Source organism: Mesocricetus auratus, unplaced genomic scaffold, assembly GCF_017639785.1.
Source record: "Mesocricetus auratus isolate SY011 unplaced genomic scaffold, BCM_Maur_2.0 Super-Scaffold_100004, whole genome shotgun sequence".
Classification (NCBI taxonomy): domain Eukaryota; kingdom Metazoa; phylum Chordata; class Mammalia; order Rodentia; family Cricetidae; genus Mesocricetus; species Mesocricetus auratus.
This window is the reverse complement of record NW_024429189.1, coordinates 106,529,004-106,545,801: the sequence shown is the minus strand read 5'-3', so window position 1 is coordinate 106,545,801 and position 16,798 is coordinate 106,529,004. Positions and strand designations below refer to the sequence as shown.

The 16,798-nt window shown below is 38.0% G+C and overlaps 1 protein-coding gene across 4 annotated transcripts in view; it reads right to left on the bottom strand.

The window, feature by feature from the left end:
- Positions 1-16,798, bottom strand: part of Ndufaf5 (NADH:ubiquinone oxidoreductase complex assembly factor 5) — a 29,788-nt gene that overhangs the window by 9,694 nt on the left and 3,296 nt on the right. For 3 of the 4 annotated variants that reach the window (XR_005877449.1, XM_013112259.3, XM_005068701.4), the window contains exons 3-8: positions 13,790-13,853; positions 9,281-9,328; positions 7,730-7,833; positions 5,315-5,354; positions 3,935-4,132; positions 305-365 (exon numbers count right to left, since the gene is read on the bottom strand). Coding sequence is in view for 3 of the 4 variants with exons in the window: in XM_013112259.3 (XP_012967713.1) it covers positions 305-365; positions 3,935-4,132; positions 5,315-5,354; positions 7,730-7,833; positions 9,281-9,328; positions 13,790-13,853 (515 nt within the window). In the remaining variant the exon portion in view is untranslated. Of the gene's footprint in view, positions 1-304; positions 366-3,934; positions 4,133-5,314; positions 5,355-7,729; positions 7,834-9,280; positions 9,329-13,789; positions 13,854-16,798 lie in introns of those variants that run through there. The other variant, XM_040746384.1, reaches the window with a different exon arrangement.

Below are 16,798 nucleotides of genomic sequence, written 5' to 3'. Positions count from 1 at the left end.
CCTGAGATATGAACTGTTGCTACTGAAGTTACTCAAGTATTTTACCACAAATGTATCCTTCAACAAATTCCTCCTACATTATTCCAGAAGCAGTCACAGTGCTACAAGCCTCAATTTTATAGCGCTAACCACAATTCTAATTGAACTCTTCTCTATGACATCTACCTGGGGTCTGCCTCCTTATTTTATACCAGAAGCTCTAAAACAACAGTGTGCTTTCTCTACAGGAATGGATCCCTAATGCTTACCCCGATCTCTGATATACAGTACACTGTCAAGTGGAGTCTACAAATGCCTTCCTTACCTTTTAAATCTTCCATCAATTCAAACATTCCAGGATAGTTAACTTGAATTTCATCAGTATCCTATTTTAATAAAGAAAAATGTAATAGTCATGTGACAATAACAAACTAAAAAAAAAAAAAAAGATTCAAGCTTTGGAAAGGAGCTATAACTATTTCCCAGACCACACTCTCACAGTAGGCAGGAAATTCCCCTTATAGAGCCTTATGAATACAAGGCAAGTGTGGTGAGCTCTATCTCCACCAAGAATTGTCTTTTTTTAAATATTCTTCACAATTGTTATCTTCCTAAAACTCTAACTACTGGTGCCAGTTTACCCTTTGAAAACAAAATGAAGTCACTTTTATTTTGATCTGCCTACCTCTGCTGAGATTAAAGGCCTTTGCCACGGTGTGCAGCTTCTTCTTGTTGTTTGTTTGTAAAGTATTCTCCCAAAGGAGTGTGCCATTCTTGCTACTACAAGACCATGTTAGGCATGGAGTGGATAGAGCGAGCATCTATTCAATCTCCCAACTCCAAACATCCATTTAACAGACTGTGCTCAGATATAAGACACATTAAGTATTAAACTAGAAAGAAAAGGTATGTCACCTTGACACAGTGGAGAATCACATGGGAAGAGAATATCAATGTCTCTTGTCTATGTCAGGTTTGCCTGTGGGAGCTGTCCTATGGGGAGATTTGGCTCATCATGGGCAATACTATTTCCTGGGATTGCATATGGATTGTAGAAGAGTGAGAAAAGTTCTAAGAACATTTAAAAACTGGAAAACATTAGCTGAGTAATAAGTATCCATGCATTTATTCTCTTTCTGCATGACTGTGTTGCTTCAAGTTCCTGTCTTGGGTAGAGAGATGAAGTATCAGATGTCAGGAAAAGACTTCTTTATACTTCAAACCTTGTTCTCCCTCTTCTCCCTATACATACATTTCATGGGTCGTGTGTGTGTGTGTGAGAGAGAGAGAGAGAGAGAGAGAGAGAGAGATATCACTGTTCATAACAGTGCTGGGAATTGGACTCAGAGCCGCACACAGGCTAGGTAAGGGTTCTGCCAACGAGTAGACATGAGAATATAAATCTCTTTTACTAAAGCACACACCACTAAGGCAATTTATAAAAACCTCTAGTGTGATACTGCTTTTTGGAAACATGGTTCTCGACTAGTCTGGCCTCATGACCCCCTACCTTTGCATGCCAAGTGCTGGGCTTACACTCTTCACTAAGCTATATCCTCAGCCCAACACAGTTCTTTTTTATATAAAAATGTAGAGAATTCATATTAACAAGTAGTATATGTTATTTCTAGTTTTAAAAGATAAGTTCTACAGCTGACCTGACAAGGGTTAGCTCTTGAATCCCAGGCTGATGCCTGGGAATCCAGCATGGGACTGATCAAGACCCCCTGAATGTGGGTGTCAGTGAGGAGGCCTAGGTAATCTATTGAGCCTTGGACAGTAGATCAGTATTTATCCCGGGTATACAAATGGACTTTGGACTCCCATCCAACAATGTGAGATGCACTCTCACCCTGAACTCTTGGGGGAGGGGCTAGGCCCTGCCCTGGATGAAATGACAGACTATGGACACCCCCATGGAGGGCCTCACCCTTCCTGGGGAAATATTGGGGGGGGGGGCTGGGGAGGGCACGGGAGGAGGGGAAGGAAACGGAGAGGGACCGGGGATTGACATATAAAGCAACCTTGTTTCTAATTTAAATTTAAAATTAAAAATAAATAAAAAATAAAATAAATTAAAAAAGGAACATTAAAAAAAAGATAAATTCTAAAACAAAGTTCTAATAAGTTAACAATCTTCCCTCCCTCCTTTCCTCTCTCCCTTCCTTCTTTCTTTTTTTTTCAAGACAGGGTTTCTCTGTGTAGATCTGGCTATTCTGGAACTCACTCTAGACCAGGCTGACCTTGAACTCAGAGATCCACCAGCCTTTGCCTCACAAGTGCTAGAATTAAACCAAAGTCTGAAATTTTGAACAACAAAGACTAAAATTTTGAGAAATGCTGTCCTCAAAAGACAGCTAAGATTTGAGGGACTAATGGCAAATAATAAATTATTCAGTTTATCTGCAGTTTTAAATTTATAATAAAAACTACTTGTGAATTATTTATATAATTTAAATTATCTTTAAGATATAATAACCCTCAATGCATAACTTCTTGTATCAGCAATGCTGGTTCTTCAACAAGAAGCTATACTTTCCAATTTTCAGATGTTTAACATCTCAAAACGACTTTTTATTGACTTAGGCAATTTATAGAAGTCACCCCAAACACAGGCAAGACATCTCTGAGTTGTCTTCAGATCTTGACAAAGCCTTGCTTACTCTCCCAGTCTGTTCCTTCTTCCCTTTCCCCGCTGGAGGCTTTTTGCTTTTTAGATTAATAGTTCTGCCAGTTTACTCCCCTTGCTTTCGACTAATACACAGGATATGATGTAACTTAAATAGCTATCTTAACTGTAAGCCTACTGTCTCTAGCTATACAACAGGAGGCTTTCTTCATCAAAAAATTCCAATCACCTCCAACCAAATTTAGTTGTTTCTATGTTGGAAGAGTTTGGAAGTCAGAGAGAATCTATTCAATTCGTCTGAGGAGAATAATGAGTCCTGTATGGTAACTGTGACTGGAAAGGTGGAAGGGAGATGGCTCTCTTCTGTAAATTTATTCTTGGAACGTTCTAGGAGTAGAAGGAAAGGGTAAGAGAAAAGCAGGCATTTCATACTAACAGCCAGGGAACCGCATACCCTTTTGCTATTTAATATTGAGCATTCATAGATTTTAAGAAATGCTGAGAGAACTGAAGTTCTCTCCTACATTCCTTTAAGTGGTACAGAGATAGAACAGGGAGTCAAGTTACAGCCACTGAAGCCAGGTGTGCAGACCTGAGGTCAAAGTACACTGGGGCAGAGGCTGAAGGAGCCTGGGGTATATGAGACCCAGCCTCAAAAACACCTCCACAAAGTAAAGTTACATCCAGTGCCCTATCCCCCCAGTCTACACAGAATCTGTGTTTCTTTTACACTTCCTGCTTATGGATCCTCTCTGTAAAACTTTCCACTCTAAGAGTGAAATAGAGCATGTTCTACCTCAACTAAGCCTAGACTTAAGACTGTAGACATGAGTGTCTGCTTGAATTCAGAGTTGGTGGTAGGGACAGCACCACAAATGCCTCTATAATGGATATCCATTATCACATTTTTAGTGGTCTCATCTCATATTCTATCTAACTTGGATTTGAAGATTCTAATGGCATAGTATTTTTTAAAAGTCTCCCTCAAAGGGGTTGGCAAGGTGACTGAAGCCCACAGTCGGAGAGAAATGACTCCCCAAAGATGTCCTATAACCATGGCCCACCTTCCCTCCACCTCACAAAATAAATACATGTTAGTTAAAGAGAAATCTCTTCAGAAATGTTGGTGCATTTTTTGGAGCTACTTATCTTGGAATCTAAATAGTTCATATTCCTGACATTTTAGTCAGGTTGTGTTTACGCACACTAAAAATGGTAAGATTTATTCTACCCCACCCCCCAAATAAGATAAGAAGAAAAAATAAGGAAAGGAAAATTACCCCAAGCAATACAATTAGTGGCTTCCTTGGTTCTCCTGATACTCACCACAGTCAGGGTATTGAAGCCAGCTCTCCCAAGCAGATGTCCTAGGTCATTGACAGCAGTGAAAGGAGAAATGTGTGGGGAAAATCCTCCTTCCCTTTCTGTTTCTGCTAACTGTAATGAACACCGAAGTTCATAGAGTGTGTCACCACCAAACATCGCACCGACAAACACTCCATCTGGTTTTAAGACATAATGAATCTGAAATAAATATAACAAAACTATTCAAATTTTACAGACAGAAACATCAAAACAGTAAATGTACCCAATTTAATATTTCATGGCTACCAATTTTATTTTGCCACATAAATCAGAAAGTAAATAACATCACAAGAAATCCCAGAGTTACTGCTGTATGGTGTGTAGTAATGTTGTATAGTAATGACAAAGACAGACAGACAACATACTCATTAATGATACTAGTATCAATAAAATGCTGTATGTTTTCAAATTTTACAAGATACAACCTGCTTTTTACAGCAACAAAATGCTACAAGAAAAAACATTTAAAGAATGATGGCCCTCCAAAATTATTATTGTTCCCGTTTCTGACCTCTGAAAAGTAATTTTCTTAAGATGTCCCACCAACTGATGGAATTTATTTCCTACTCCTTGAATCTGGGCTGGACCTGCCTGTGATTTATTTTGGCTAAAGAAATGCAGTCTCAGTGTAAGTGACAGCTCATGACTTTCAGCCTAGTTTAGGTCAGTTCTCACATGGCCCTGCATGCTTCCTTCAACTATTCGATTGGAATACCCCTACTCGGTCATACCATCATCTACCCACCACTCTCTGATCACTGATAAACACCAATCTACAAGCGTTTATCTAACACTTGCTGAGAATAATGCAAAGGACAGATACAAACATAAACAATTTCCTATCCAGAAAAAGTTCACAGGCTAAGTGAGAGAATGAATTTTAATATAGAATATGCTTTGTAGCTGGGTGACAGTGGTACACACCTTTAATCTCAGCACTCTGAGAAGGCAGAGGCAGAGGTGGATCTCTGAGTTCAAGGCCGTCCTGGTCTAGAAAGTGAGTTCTGGAATAGTCGGGGATACACAGAAAAACCCTGTCTCAAAAACAACAACAACAACAAAACCAAGCAAACAAATATGCTTTGTGATAACAATATTGTTTTACACAGTAATTAAATCTTTCATTAATACAAGCATCTCTACAACCGACTATTCTTAAAGTTCTCAAGGAACGTCACCTAATGTATATATTTGTAAGTCAAAGAGAGTACCAAGTATGTATCCAGCCAGAACATTATAAATATTGGTTTCATTCCATTTTCTGTCAGACTTATGAACAATGAAAACAGTAGCATTTGTTATAATAAACTAACATAGCTGAGCCAACGTAAGTTTTCTCACCTGTTCAAGTGCTCTAGGAAGGTCATTCACCCAGTGCAAACTAAAATAGAATCACATAGTAGTTTAAACTTAAAAATATAATTATCACTAGGCACAACCACAAAAAAGTATTAAAATCTGAAATTAAATTGTTTTCTACACTTCCACAACTCTGATCTTTTTTACTGTCTCAATACTTTTACTTTTTTCAGAATGTCATACAGTTGGAACCGGCATACACAACTTTCTGAATAATCTTTCATTTGGTAAAGTGTCTAAGTTTCCTGCATTCTTTTCATGTTTTGACAGCTCACTTCTTTTTAGTGCTAAATAATTCCATTGTCTCAATGTACCACAATTCAACCACTTAGCACTGAATGACATCTGTGCTGAATAGTTCTGTCAACTTGACACGAGCTAAAAATCATCTGAGAGGAGAAAACCAATTAAGAAAGCAGTTAACAAGATTGGGCTGCAAGCAAGATTGTAAGGCATTTTCTTAATTAGTAATCCATGGGAGAGTGCCCAGCACACTGTGGGTCGTAACACCCCTGGGCAGGTGTTCCCGGGTTCTATAAGAAAGCAGACTGAGCAAGGAAGTGAGTGGAGCAAGCCAGGAAGCGGTCCTCCTCCAGAGCCTCTGCATCAACTCCAAGCGGTTCCTACCCAGCTTGAATTCCTGCCCTCTGCTTCTGATGATGATCTTTATATGGAGCTGAAACTGACCCTTTCCTTCCCAAATTGCTTTGCTCATGGTTTTTTTATCACAACAGTAATCCTAACTAATACATCTTAGTTGCTTCCAAGTTTTAGCAATTAATAACATAGTTGCAGTGATTAAAAGCATCTGTTGCTCTTGAGGAAGACCAAGTTCAGTATTTAACTCCAAAATGGTAGCTCACAACCATCTGTAGCTCCATTCCAGAAGACTCTACATCCACTTCTGGCCTGCATGGGCACCAGACATGCATGTAGTGCATATACACACACAGTCAAAACACTCACATACATAAAAAATAAGTCTTAAAAAAAATTTAAGGAGTAATGAATTATTCATGTTCATGATTTTGCATGGGTAGAAGTTTTCATTTCTTTGGGTATATATCAAGGAAAATAACTGCTAGAACTTAACAAGGTATGCTCAAGTTTCAGGAAATGATCTTTCAAAGTGCCTATATCATTTTGCATTCCCACCAGCAATGAGTAAGAGTTCCTGCTGCTCTACACACTTGCCGGCAGTTGGTGTTGTCAGTGTTTGATTTCTCTGATTTTAATAGATAGTGCACCCCACATCTTTTAAGATGATGGAAATCAAAACAACAAAGCTTTCTAAACTTATACACAAAAAAAACTTTTAAATCTCTTCTTGCTGACCCTGCTTATTTTGTCATGTGTGACAGCAAAAGAGCTTTAGCAAGCTGTGTGTAGAAACTTGGGAATAAAAAGTGTTGGGGAAATCCTGTGTATATGTCAATAAAGCACTGTTGGCCAATAGGGAAGCAAGATAGGTGGGACTAGGAGTCCAGGAGAACTCTGGGAAGGAGAAACACAGGGAGTCAAGATGTAACCTCCATAGGGATAAGAAGCCGGAAACTTCTCCAGTAAGAGAAATACTTAGATTAACAATTATGGGGTAAATACTTAAGTCAGAGCTAGCCAGTAAGAAACAAACAAGGCCAACAGCTTCATAATTAACACAGCGTCCTGTGTGTTATTTGGGGACTGTAGAGCCCAGGTGACTGGCAGGTGAAAAACCAAGCAGCAGGCAAGGAAAAACTTTCTCTGTGGCAAGCGGCTGACAAGGAAAAGGCATCACTCTACAAAAAAGAAACTTAAGACACTCCATCATAGTTCCACGAGGGTGTCCTGAATCCATAATTGTTAAACAGAAGGATCTTACAGTTTATAAACTAAGATAACCAGTTTGTAACAATAAGAATTTACTCTATCATAGTGAAGAATATAGCTCAGTAACACAGTGCTTGTCTATAACTCAGGATTAAACTTAGGTTTATTGGGGTGGGGGGATATATTAATCTATTACCCATTGCTAATCTAAGAGTAAAATGTACAATGTAAACTAAACCTATTTATAACATATATACACACATACATACGTGTGTTTGTGTATATACACATGCATACATGCTTGTTTCTCAGGTTCTAATCATACTTTTTTTAAAAATAGAATCTCTCACTGGTCTGGAACTCACCAAGTAAGATTGAGCTGCTGTTGGCCAGGAAGCCCCAGGGATCTGCCTGTCACTGCCTCTCTAGAGCTGGGATTACAAGCATGTGCCACCATGCCTGCTTTTTATGCGGATTTTGTGAAATCAAACTTATATCTTCATGCTTATGCAGCAAGCGCTTTACCAACCAAGGTATCTCTCCAGCCTCAGGAACATATTTTTTTGAAAGAACAAGTGGATTACTAACCTTAAGTTGCTAACCACCAGATCAAATGTGTTTTCTTGGAAGGGAAGGAATTCTTCATCAGCTAAGACATTCACAGTAGGAATATCTGTTTCTAAGGAATTTTTCTAATGGTAAAAAACAAAAGTTCAACATATTTAAATAGAGTTTCGATTACTAACACCATCACTGTTAAACACTGTTAATGTTGTATTTACTCAGCAGTTTCTATCAAAAAATAAAAACGTGGCACACAAAAGGCACTAAAGAATCTTAAATAACACCTGCCTGTTTCAAAAAATGTAAGAAATATATTCACCCACACTAAAACAAATCTCAGGCTACTGAACATTGCAATGCAACAAATGAAGCCACAAAGTACCGGATGTAGATCTGGGTGAACACTTTTATACTCTTAGGATTTTTTACAAACCTATACAAACATGACTAAAAAGATAGAAACTGTAAATAGGAAGGAAGGGGAGAGGAGGAAGGGAGGGAGAAAGGAAGGAGGGAAAAAATAAAAGAAATAACAACAAGGAGCTGGAGAAATGGCTCAGTAGTTAAAAGCACTTTATGCTCTTTGCAGAGAACCCAGGTTTTAATTCCCAGCACCCAGAGAGGCTCACAACCACCTGTAACTCTAGTTTCAAGGAACCTAATGCCCCTCTTCTGGTTTCCACAGGCACCAGGCATGCATATGGTTCACATACATACAACCAAGAAAACCACTCATACAAACTAAAAATAAATTTTGAAAAAGAAACATGCCCACACCCACACAGAGAGACAAAGAGACAGAGAAAGACAGAGACAAGAGAGACAGACACTGACTGACTGGCAAATGGCCAAAATCCAATAATCAAACTGTTCGTCCATAGCTATTTCCCTGAACTAGTAATCAAAGACAGAAAAAGTAAAAAAGGCAATTTAAAATTTTTAATTATCTAACAAAAACAAAAGGGGCTGGACCAGGGTGGCCAAAGAAAAGAGGAAAAAAGCACGTTCATGTAAAAACCCTCATTCATCTTTCTAGGGACAATCTGGAGATACATACTGAACATGAAAAATAAATGAATAAATGGTATATACCAAGAATTTATCTCCAGGAAAAAAACAAATAAACAAAACACACAGTTACTTTACACACCAAGAAACCAGAACTGCAGCTGGCTTCCAGAAGCTGCTCAGCTAAATCTACCATGTGATGCTCACATACTGGCAGGCTATATGGTCATTTTAAAAAGAGGTACACACACATAAATAGTATTCAAGCAGAACAAAATAACATTTCATAAAAAAAAAAGGGTGGGATGTTAATGTAATACTGTTCATGTGAACTTGGGGAATGGCGGTAGTTACATGTTTATAAAAGTGAGAGGCCAAACATTACCAACAGCTGTCTCTGGGTAGTAAGATCAGGAATCTCTTTTCTTACTATATTCCCTGTATTATCTGAATCTTCTTCATGTGTATATATTTTACAATTACAATTACATTACATTGTGAAAAAAAATAAAGAACTAAAAATTATACCAGGAGGTCAGAAACAAAGAGTATTAAAAAGCTACCTACCAAAGCATGTTCTGCAATGTCTGTTTGGAAAATCTTTCCCACAGTCTCCTGCAATGGGATTAATCAAAGAAAAAACAATTACTGAAATTTCCAAAAGATGAAATTATAATTTTCAGTTTTGTAATGTCATTTTCTGGCCAATTACAGTATGATATTCAAGTTTAGAAGACATAATGAATAGCAGATTTAAATACATGGAACTAATTATACTAATACATTTAACTTATTTAACAAAATAAAGAACACATCCTACCCTACTCCTCTATTTGAAGCTTTTCTTCGTACTCCTTAGCAACAGATTCCTGCTTTCAGTTTCCACTCAGAGTTTATACAGAGAAAGCAAGAAAACACACTACACAGAAACTCTTTCAATGATCCTCTCTTCTTTTTAGGAGTAAAAGGGTTCAGACTACTTCTTTTCCACATTTAAACTGCCCACATTTCTCTTTTCTCCAGGATCCTGTTCCCTCCATCATCACCTCTTCTGATCTTTAATCTGTGTCTTCTGGTCTCATTCTCTCACCTAATGACAGGCATCAGTTTCCCAATCTCAAGAGAATTCCTACCTGAGACATTTTTTTTTACTTTATCTAGTTTTACTTGTGTATTATAAACATACACTTGGTAAGTTTTTTGCCTCTAATTCAGGACTCTACTCATGAAGTTCACAATTCTTGGTGTCTGTCACTGCTCACTAAATCGCCCTCTAGAGGTGGCTCATGGTTTAAACATGGGCACAGCAATCTGTTCTCATTGAGTTGGACCTGATCAGTCTCTCTCTCTAGTCACAGCACCACTGAGGTCTCTAGGAAGCGTCTTCAATGATTTCTGGTGTGGATTCCCTCTTCTGTTAGAGACATTGCTACCTTTGAGTTCACACCACATTCACTTTTTTTCTGCTCACAGCTTAGCTCATACCCTACCAATACTTTGTTAGGCAGTAGAGAGAAGAAAGAGCACTGTTAGTTGGTTTCCATAGCACAGTTACTCTGATGAGGTACTTGCTATCCTCACTACTTGACGCAGACTTGGTAAGGGAGAAGCAGAACTGGCTCTCAGATACCAGCTCCCAGACACTACTGTGAAGAGCAAAGAACTAAGCTAATCCATCTGATTATCTGTCTCTCTCTTGAAAACTGAACAAAGAGATGTAAAGACAGGAACAAAGGTCTTTGAGCTAGACAGCACATAAACTTAGGGTCAGAGCAGTGATATGCTAAAAACTAACTCTTGGCAGGGTACTATTTTGTAGCACTTGACAATTTCCATGATATGACTATTTCTGCCATAGCTGATATCAAGTTATCAATGCAATGTTATTGAACAGAGTTGGGGAAGAGCTAACAATTAGCTCTCACATGTGGTGATATCTTGTTTGCACTCTAACAAAGAAAGCCTGCCTGGAGCTCAGAGTGTGGAGCTAGCCACTAGTTAACCCGAGGCCAGGCAATGGTGGCACACAGCTTTAATCCCAGCACTTGGGATCTCATTCCTTAGATCCCAGTACTTGGGAGGCACACACCTTTAATCCCAGCACTAGGGAGGAGGAAACAGGAAGTGATATAATTGGGCAGAGAGAGGAATATAAGGCAGGCTGAGATAGGAGCTAGCCCCCTTTCAGTCTGAGATTTCATAAAGGTAAGAACTCTAGTGGCTGGCTTCTCTGATCTTTCAGCTTTCACCCCCTAATTTCTGACTTGATATTTTTATTATGTGCTACTCTCATGAGCTGGAAAAAACTAGTTAATTATAGGTACATATATTGGGGTCACATACATCAAGAATACTAGTGACAATCTGCAAGAAAAAAAGAAAGAAGATAACATGTAGCATCCATGTAAATCCAGAAAGCATGTAAACAGGGGTACACTTCATACTTTGGTTTCAAAGTCCTAATTCCTTGTGAGAAATAGCTCTACTTCCAAATCTAAATTGTGTAAGAACTTCCAACAAATACCTCTGTATTTAAATTGACTTCAGTGGATTAGTTTCTTAAAATCAAAAGATGAGCCAGAGACACAGCTCAGTAGTAGAGTCCACACTAAGTATTCCGTCACTGAGCTATAAACCAGTTAAAGTTACCTTAATATTCATACATTCATAATGTAATGATTATTCATTGAGAGTTACAGGAACTATGATTTTAGTAATGAACAAAAATAAGCAACTCCAGTACAAGAAGAAAGACACCAAAGAAGCAAACATATACCATGGACTAATACGTACTACGGAACTTACTGTCAGCAAAAGTGGGGGCACTGTTTTAGAAAGTAATCACAAGAGACTGTTGAGATGGCTCAGTGAGTAAAGATGTCACCAGAACTGACATAAGATATAATCAACTTTCTAAAGATGCCCTCTGATCTCCACATGTGTGCTGTGACAGGCATGTGCTCACACACATACACATTTATGACTAAGTTAGAAGAGAATCCAACAATTCTGAGAAGATGAAGAATGAATTGGCTCATACTTTAAAAGGATCCCTCTGAAGTGAGAACAGATTGTTGAGGGCAAAGACAGAAGAAGGGAGATCAATGTGGAAACAACTGCAGCAATTTAGGAAGGGTACAGACAGTTAGGACCAATACTGTAAGGTGAAGAAGGCAGTACGAAGTAGAGCCACAGATATATACATAAACTCCAAATGAGAATTCCAGGTCCACTCACTGGTCAAATTCTGCTGCATTTACTAGGTCTCTCATATATTACAGCTTTTAAATCTGCTTCATCTCCCAAAACTACTGCCTTTAGCACTACCTCCTCACGAGTCTGTCTACTCTCTCTTCTTTAATCTTTCTTACACGACACACCCAAATTAATGGTCCCTAAGCATCCATCACCCTTTCCTTCTGCCATGCTGATTTTCAATGCTATGCAAATAAATTCAAGTTTCTTCTATCCTTTAACTCTCATTGCACTTCAATGAATGTTTTATTTCCTATGTCATTTGTTATTGTCAATAGTTGTGTTTGGGGAGTCTCACAATTCCCCTGCAACCCAGCCCAAATATATGTTTTATCAAAACAGATTTTACTTAAGAAATCCCAGGGGCTACAAGATGGCTCAGAAGGTAAGAACATCTTCTGCTCTTTCAGAGGAACCAAGTTCATTTCCCACCCATGTCAGGTGCTTCACAACCATCTGTAACTCTAACCCCAGAGGAACCAATGCCTCTCTTCACTGTAGGCACCTGCACAAAGGTGTACATGCCAACACATTCACTTACACATAATTAAAAATAAGACAAATGAATGTTTTTTTGAAATCCCATTTTAATCTTTGTGTCTAGCACAGTGTCTTTCTCACCAAGGCTAAAAAGGTAAGTGAATAAATGAATGAATGCATTTATGGTTTGTGGTGATTTGAAGAATGGCTCCCATAGGTTCACAGGTTTGAATGCTTGGTCATCAGGGAATGGCTGCACTTAGGAGGTGTGGCCTTGTTGGAGGAAGTGTGTCGTGGGGGTGGGCTTTAGGGTTTCAAATGTTCTAATCAGGCCCAGTGTCTCTTCCTGCTGCCTGCAGATCCAGATGGAGAGCTCTCTCTCCAGCACCATGTTTGCACACATGCCACCAAGCTTCCCACCATGACAATAGCTAACTAAACCTCTGAGCCTGTAAGCCAGCACCAATTAAATGTTTTCCTTTATAAGAGTTGAGGAAGTCATGGTGTCTCCTCACAGCAACTGAAATCCTAACAAATGGTTTGTATTAGAAAATGTGAAATAAAATGAGTATTATTAAATGTTATCTTTTATATAGTTTTCAACTAACAAAATTAATATTTTTCTTGACTATGAGTATATATACATTATACATATATATTACATTGTCAAGTATCAAGAATAAAATCCAGGGCTTCACATATGCTGTGCAAGCAATCTGCCACTGAGCTACAGACCAGACTTTATGGTAAATTATCAAAAATGTTTAAACAAAGTAAGAACAAAGAAAAAAGTATATAGGTTGAAAGAAATTCTTAACTTTTTTGCAATTCTCAAATTTCTTTAAAAAATATTGAATAAATGTTTAGTAATTTGAACATAATCAAAATCTAAATATTCAACTAAACTGTCAGGGAAGTCTTTCCTTAAAAGTAGCTAAATTGAGGGCTGAGGAGATGAGCAGTTAGTTATCTTGGCTTCAAATCACTAGGATCTGAGTTCAATTCCCTGAACCCCGCTAAAAGAAGCTGAGCGTGGTGGTGCCTGTAATACTAGCAAAGGGGTAGAAGACACAGCAGTTTCCAAGGCTCACTGGTCCTCCAATCTAGCCTACTTGGCAAGGAGTAGGCCTGTAAGAGACCCTGTCTCAAACAGACACAAAGATGGATGGCAACTGGGGAGAGCACCCGAAGAACAGCATCAAGGCTGTGCTCTTACCTCTGTGTGCATGAGCACACATGTCCCAACACACACAAACAAATGTTCCAGGCATGCTTGTGCATGTGCACACACAACTGGTCAATATTATCTTCCAAAGTTGAGAAAGCCAGTGTATAAAATACCTTATTTAAATGTTGGGCTATGTAGCCTCTTCCACATCCTACATCCAGTGCAAGGGGAAAATCTCTGAAAAAATAAACAAAGAAGCTAACCTTTGCAATACAGTCCATAAAATAATCAAGAACTGATTTTCTTAAGTAAATATAGTTTAGTAACTACACCTTTCAGGAGCCTTTCTGTACCAGCTGTATCTAACAGAAGATATAATGTATATAGAGCCAGTCTGTTTGATCTAGTCACTAAACCACAGGCACTAATACTGAACCATGAAGACCCAGCCTTAGGCGGGGGATGTAGGTCATCAGTATAGCGCCTACCCAGTATGTGTGAGTTCAAGCTCTACCAGTACAAACAAACAAAAATGTTTATACATGAATTTGAAGAACACACTTAACAAAGGTATCAGAGTTTAATCATCCAAAGATTGAAAACAAATATAAATTAACATGGAAAAAGTGGCATACTTAGCAATGAACTGATGATTATCTTTACTTCTCAAATACTTTGAGGCAGGAAACACTTAGAAATGTGTTCTACTCTCCATATGAAATTTCATTAAGCATTTTAGAACTTGGGCTGGGGATACAGCTCAGTAGTAGAGTGCTTGCTTAGCATGTATAAGATCCTCAGCTCAATTTCCAGCACCACAGGGAAAAAATAAGTTAAAACATGCCCCTCTAAAAACTCCAAGAATTAGTGAAAACTTAGGAGTTCAGTAAGTTCCAAGTGTCCAGTGCTAAGTAAGTCAACTCAAATATCTTCTTTTTCTTTAAGTATATATTTTTAATTCTTATTTTATATATGTGAATGCTTTGATTGAAATGTATGTATGCCATGTGTATGCCTGGTGCCCATGAAAACCAAAAGTGGGTATCAGATTCCTTAGAACTGAAGTTACAGATGGTTTTGAGGCACCATGTAAGTACTGAGAACAGAATCATCCACGTCCTCTGGAAGCGCAACCAGTCCTCTTAACTACTGAGCTATCTTCCAGATTCCCAACTCAAACATCTCATGTAGGCAGCAATCAACATTTGAATTCAGTCAATCTGAACCCAGGGACAGAAGAGTAACCCTCCATACTAAGATGAGTTCCTCTAAATTGGAACACACAAATCAACTGTAAGTCATGGCTTTCTATAAACAGAAGAACAAAAAGAACTCCATTTTAATTTTTCTTAAGAATTGTTGCCAAAACTGGGTTGGGGGCCAGAGAGAGGGCTCTGTGATTAAGAGCACTTGCTGCTTTTTCAGAGGACCCAGAACCAGTTCCCAGTACCCACATCAGGTGGCTAACTACCTGTAACTCTAGTTCCAATGGTTCTGGTGCCCTCTTCTAGTCTCTGTGAGCACCTGCTTGCACATGTATATTATATGCACTCAGACACATATATACACATAAAATCAAAAACAAAGTTCTTAGAAAACAAGATTACTGCTCTATGTATGAAATATTTAGCACAGTATAAATATTTAAGAAAAATGAATTATTTCACTGTTTAATAGTATTAAACAGGCCTCAACTCCCAAAAATTATATTAAAAATCTGTGTAGTTTTTAAATTAATAAAACAGAGCACTAATAATGCAAACCACTCTGTGGTTATTTGTTTCTCCTTATGATACAAGAGATGGAAACTGTATGCTTGTGCATGCTAAGCACAAGTGGTTACAAATCCAGGCCTATTAAGAACTCTAATAACAGAGTATCAACACAAGGACATTTACTAGTATTTTAAATAATTTAATTCCAAACATTTAATGTTTAAATTATCCTTTCAGTCATAATCACAATAATCTTCATGGACTTGGCTTTACTATCCTCAGACTTGGGGCATAGTTTATAAACTCCAAAATGAAAAGCAAAATGTTTCATTAATTAAATCACAAATAAACTATACTTCAGGCAAATGATAATAGTAAGCCATTTTTTTGTCTTTAAAATAATGAGATAAAAATGAAACAAGGACAGGCCTATTTGTAATAGACTCCTTGTCTTTGTAAAAGTATATCTAAAATATAGCTGGAAAGTTTGTGATTTTATAAAAACTCTCCCTATTTTTAACAAATGACTACAATAACTTTATCCCATTATAATTCAATGAATGTCACTTAAAGAAAAGTCAACAAAAAGGAGTGATTTGCTAATGCCAGAGAGCAGTAATATAAGATCATTATTTAGCTGTAGTTCCACTACATGGTGACAAGCCTGAATTAATAAAGGTTTCATTATGCCCAAAGTATAGAGCAACAGAACCATCAAGATTTTTATATTAACGAAAGTGTTCTTTCTCAAGTCATTACCTACAGAATTGTCATAACATCTGTACCATCATTAGCAATTCATAAGGTAAAATGGGCAAGGCCTCACCTATACAAAAGGGGAAACACATCTAGGTGTATCTTTTCTTTCTCGCAAATGGCAAGAGTCTATATTGTTCATTTCAGTAAATCCTAAACTTAGATTTAATAAATCTTAAAATTTCACATGCAGTCAAATTTTTAGTTGATATTCTGAGCAATATATTACTAAATTTGGGCTAAACCAAGTAGACCAGTCATTCAGGCTTGAAGAAAGGCAAAAATTTTACATCCATACTATTAAAAAAACAAAACGAAACCATAGAACAATAAAGGAAATGTCACTGATTTCCCAGACAAGAAAAAGAACAGTCAGGTGTGGCTGGGTATGTTTATAATTTCGTACTTGGGAGGCTGAGGCAGGAGGAGTGTATGAGCTGGAGTCAGCCTCGGCTACAGTGAGACAGTAGCTCAAAAAATGTTTAGAGTGATTCAAATCACCAATCCTGGCAATATTTTCAGAGTCAACTATTCCACGTATCAAGCTCTCATCATTTAATTTCAAGTCTCCACTCAACAGCAGATTTTGTTGTTCACCAGGAGTGGTGGAGCTCATCTATATTCCCAGATGCTCAAAAGGCTAACAAAGGAGGACTGTCTAAGCTCAGTTCAAGGCAAGGCCTAGGAGTTAGAGCAAGACTCTGTTTTGGA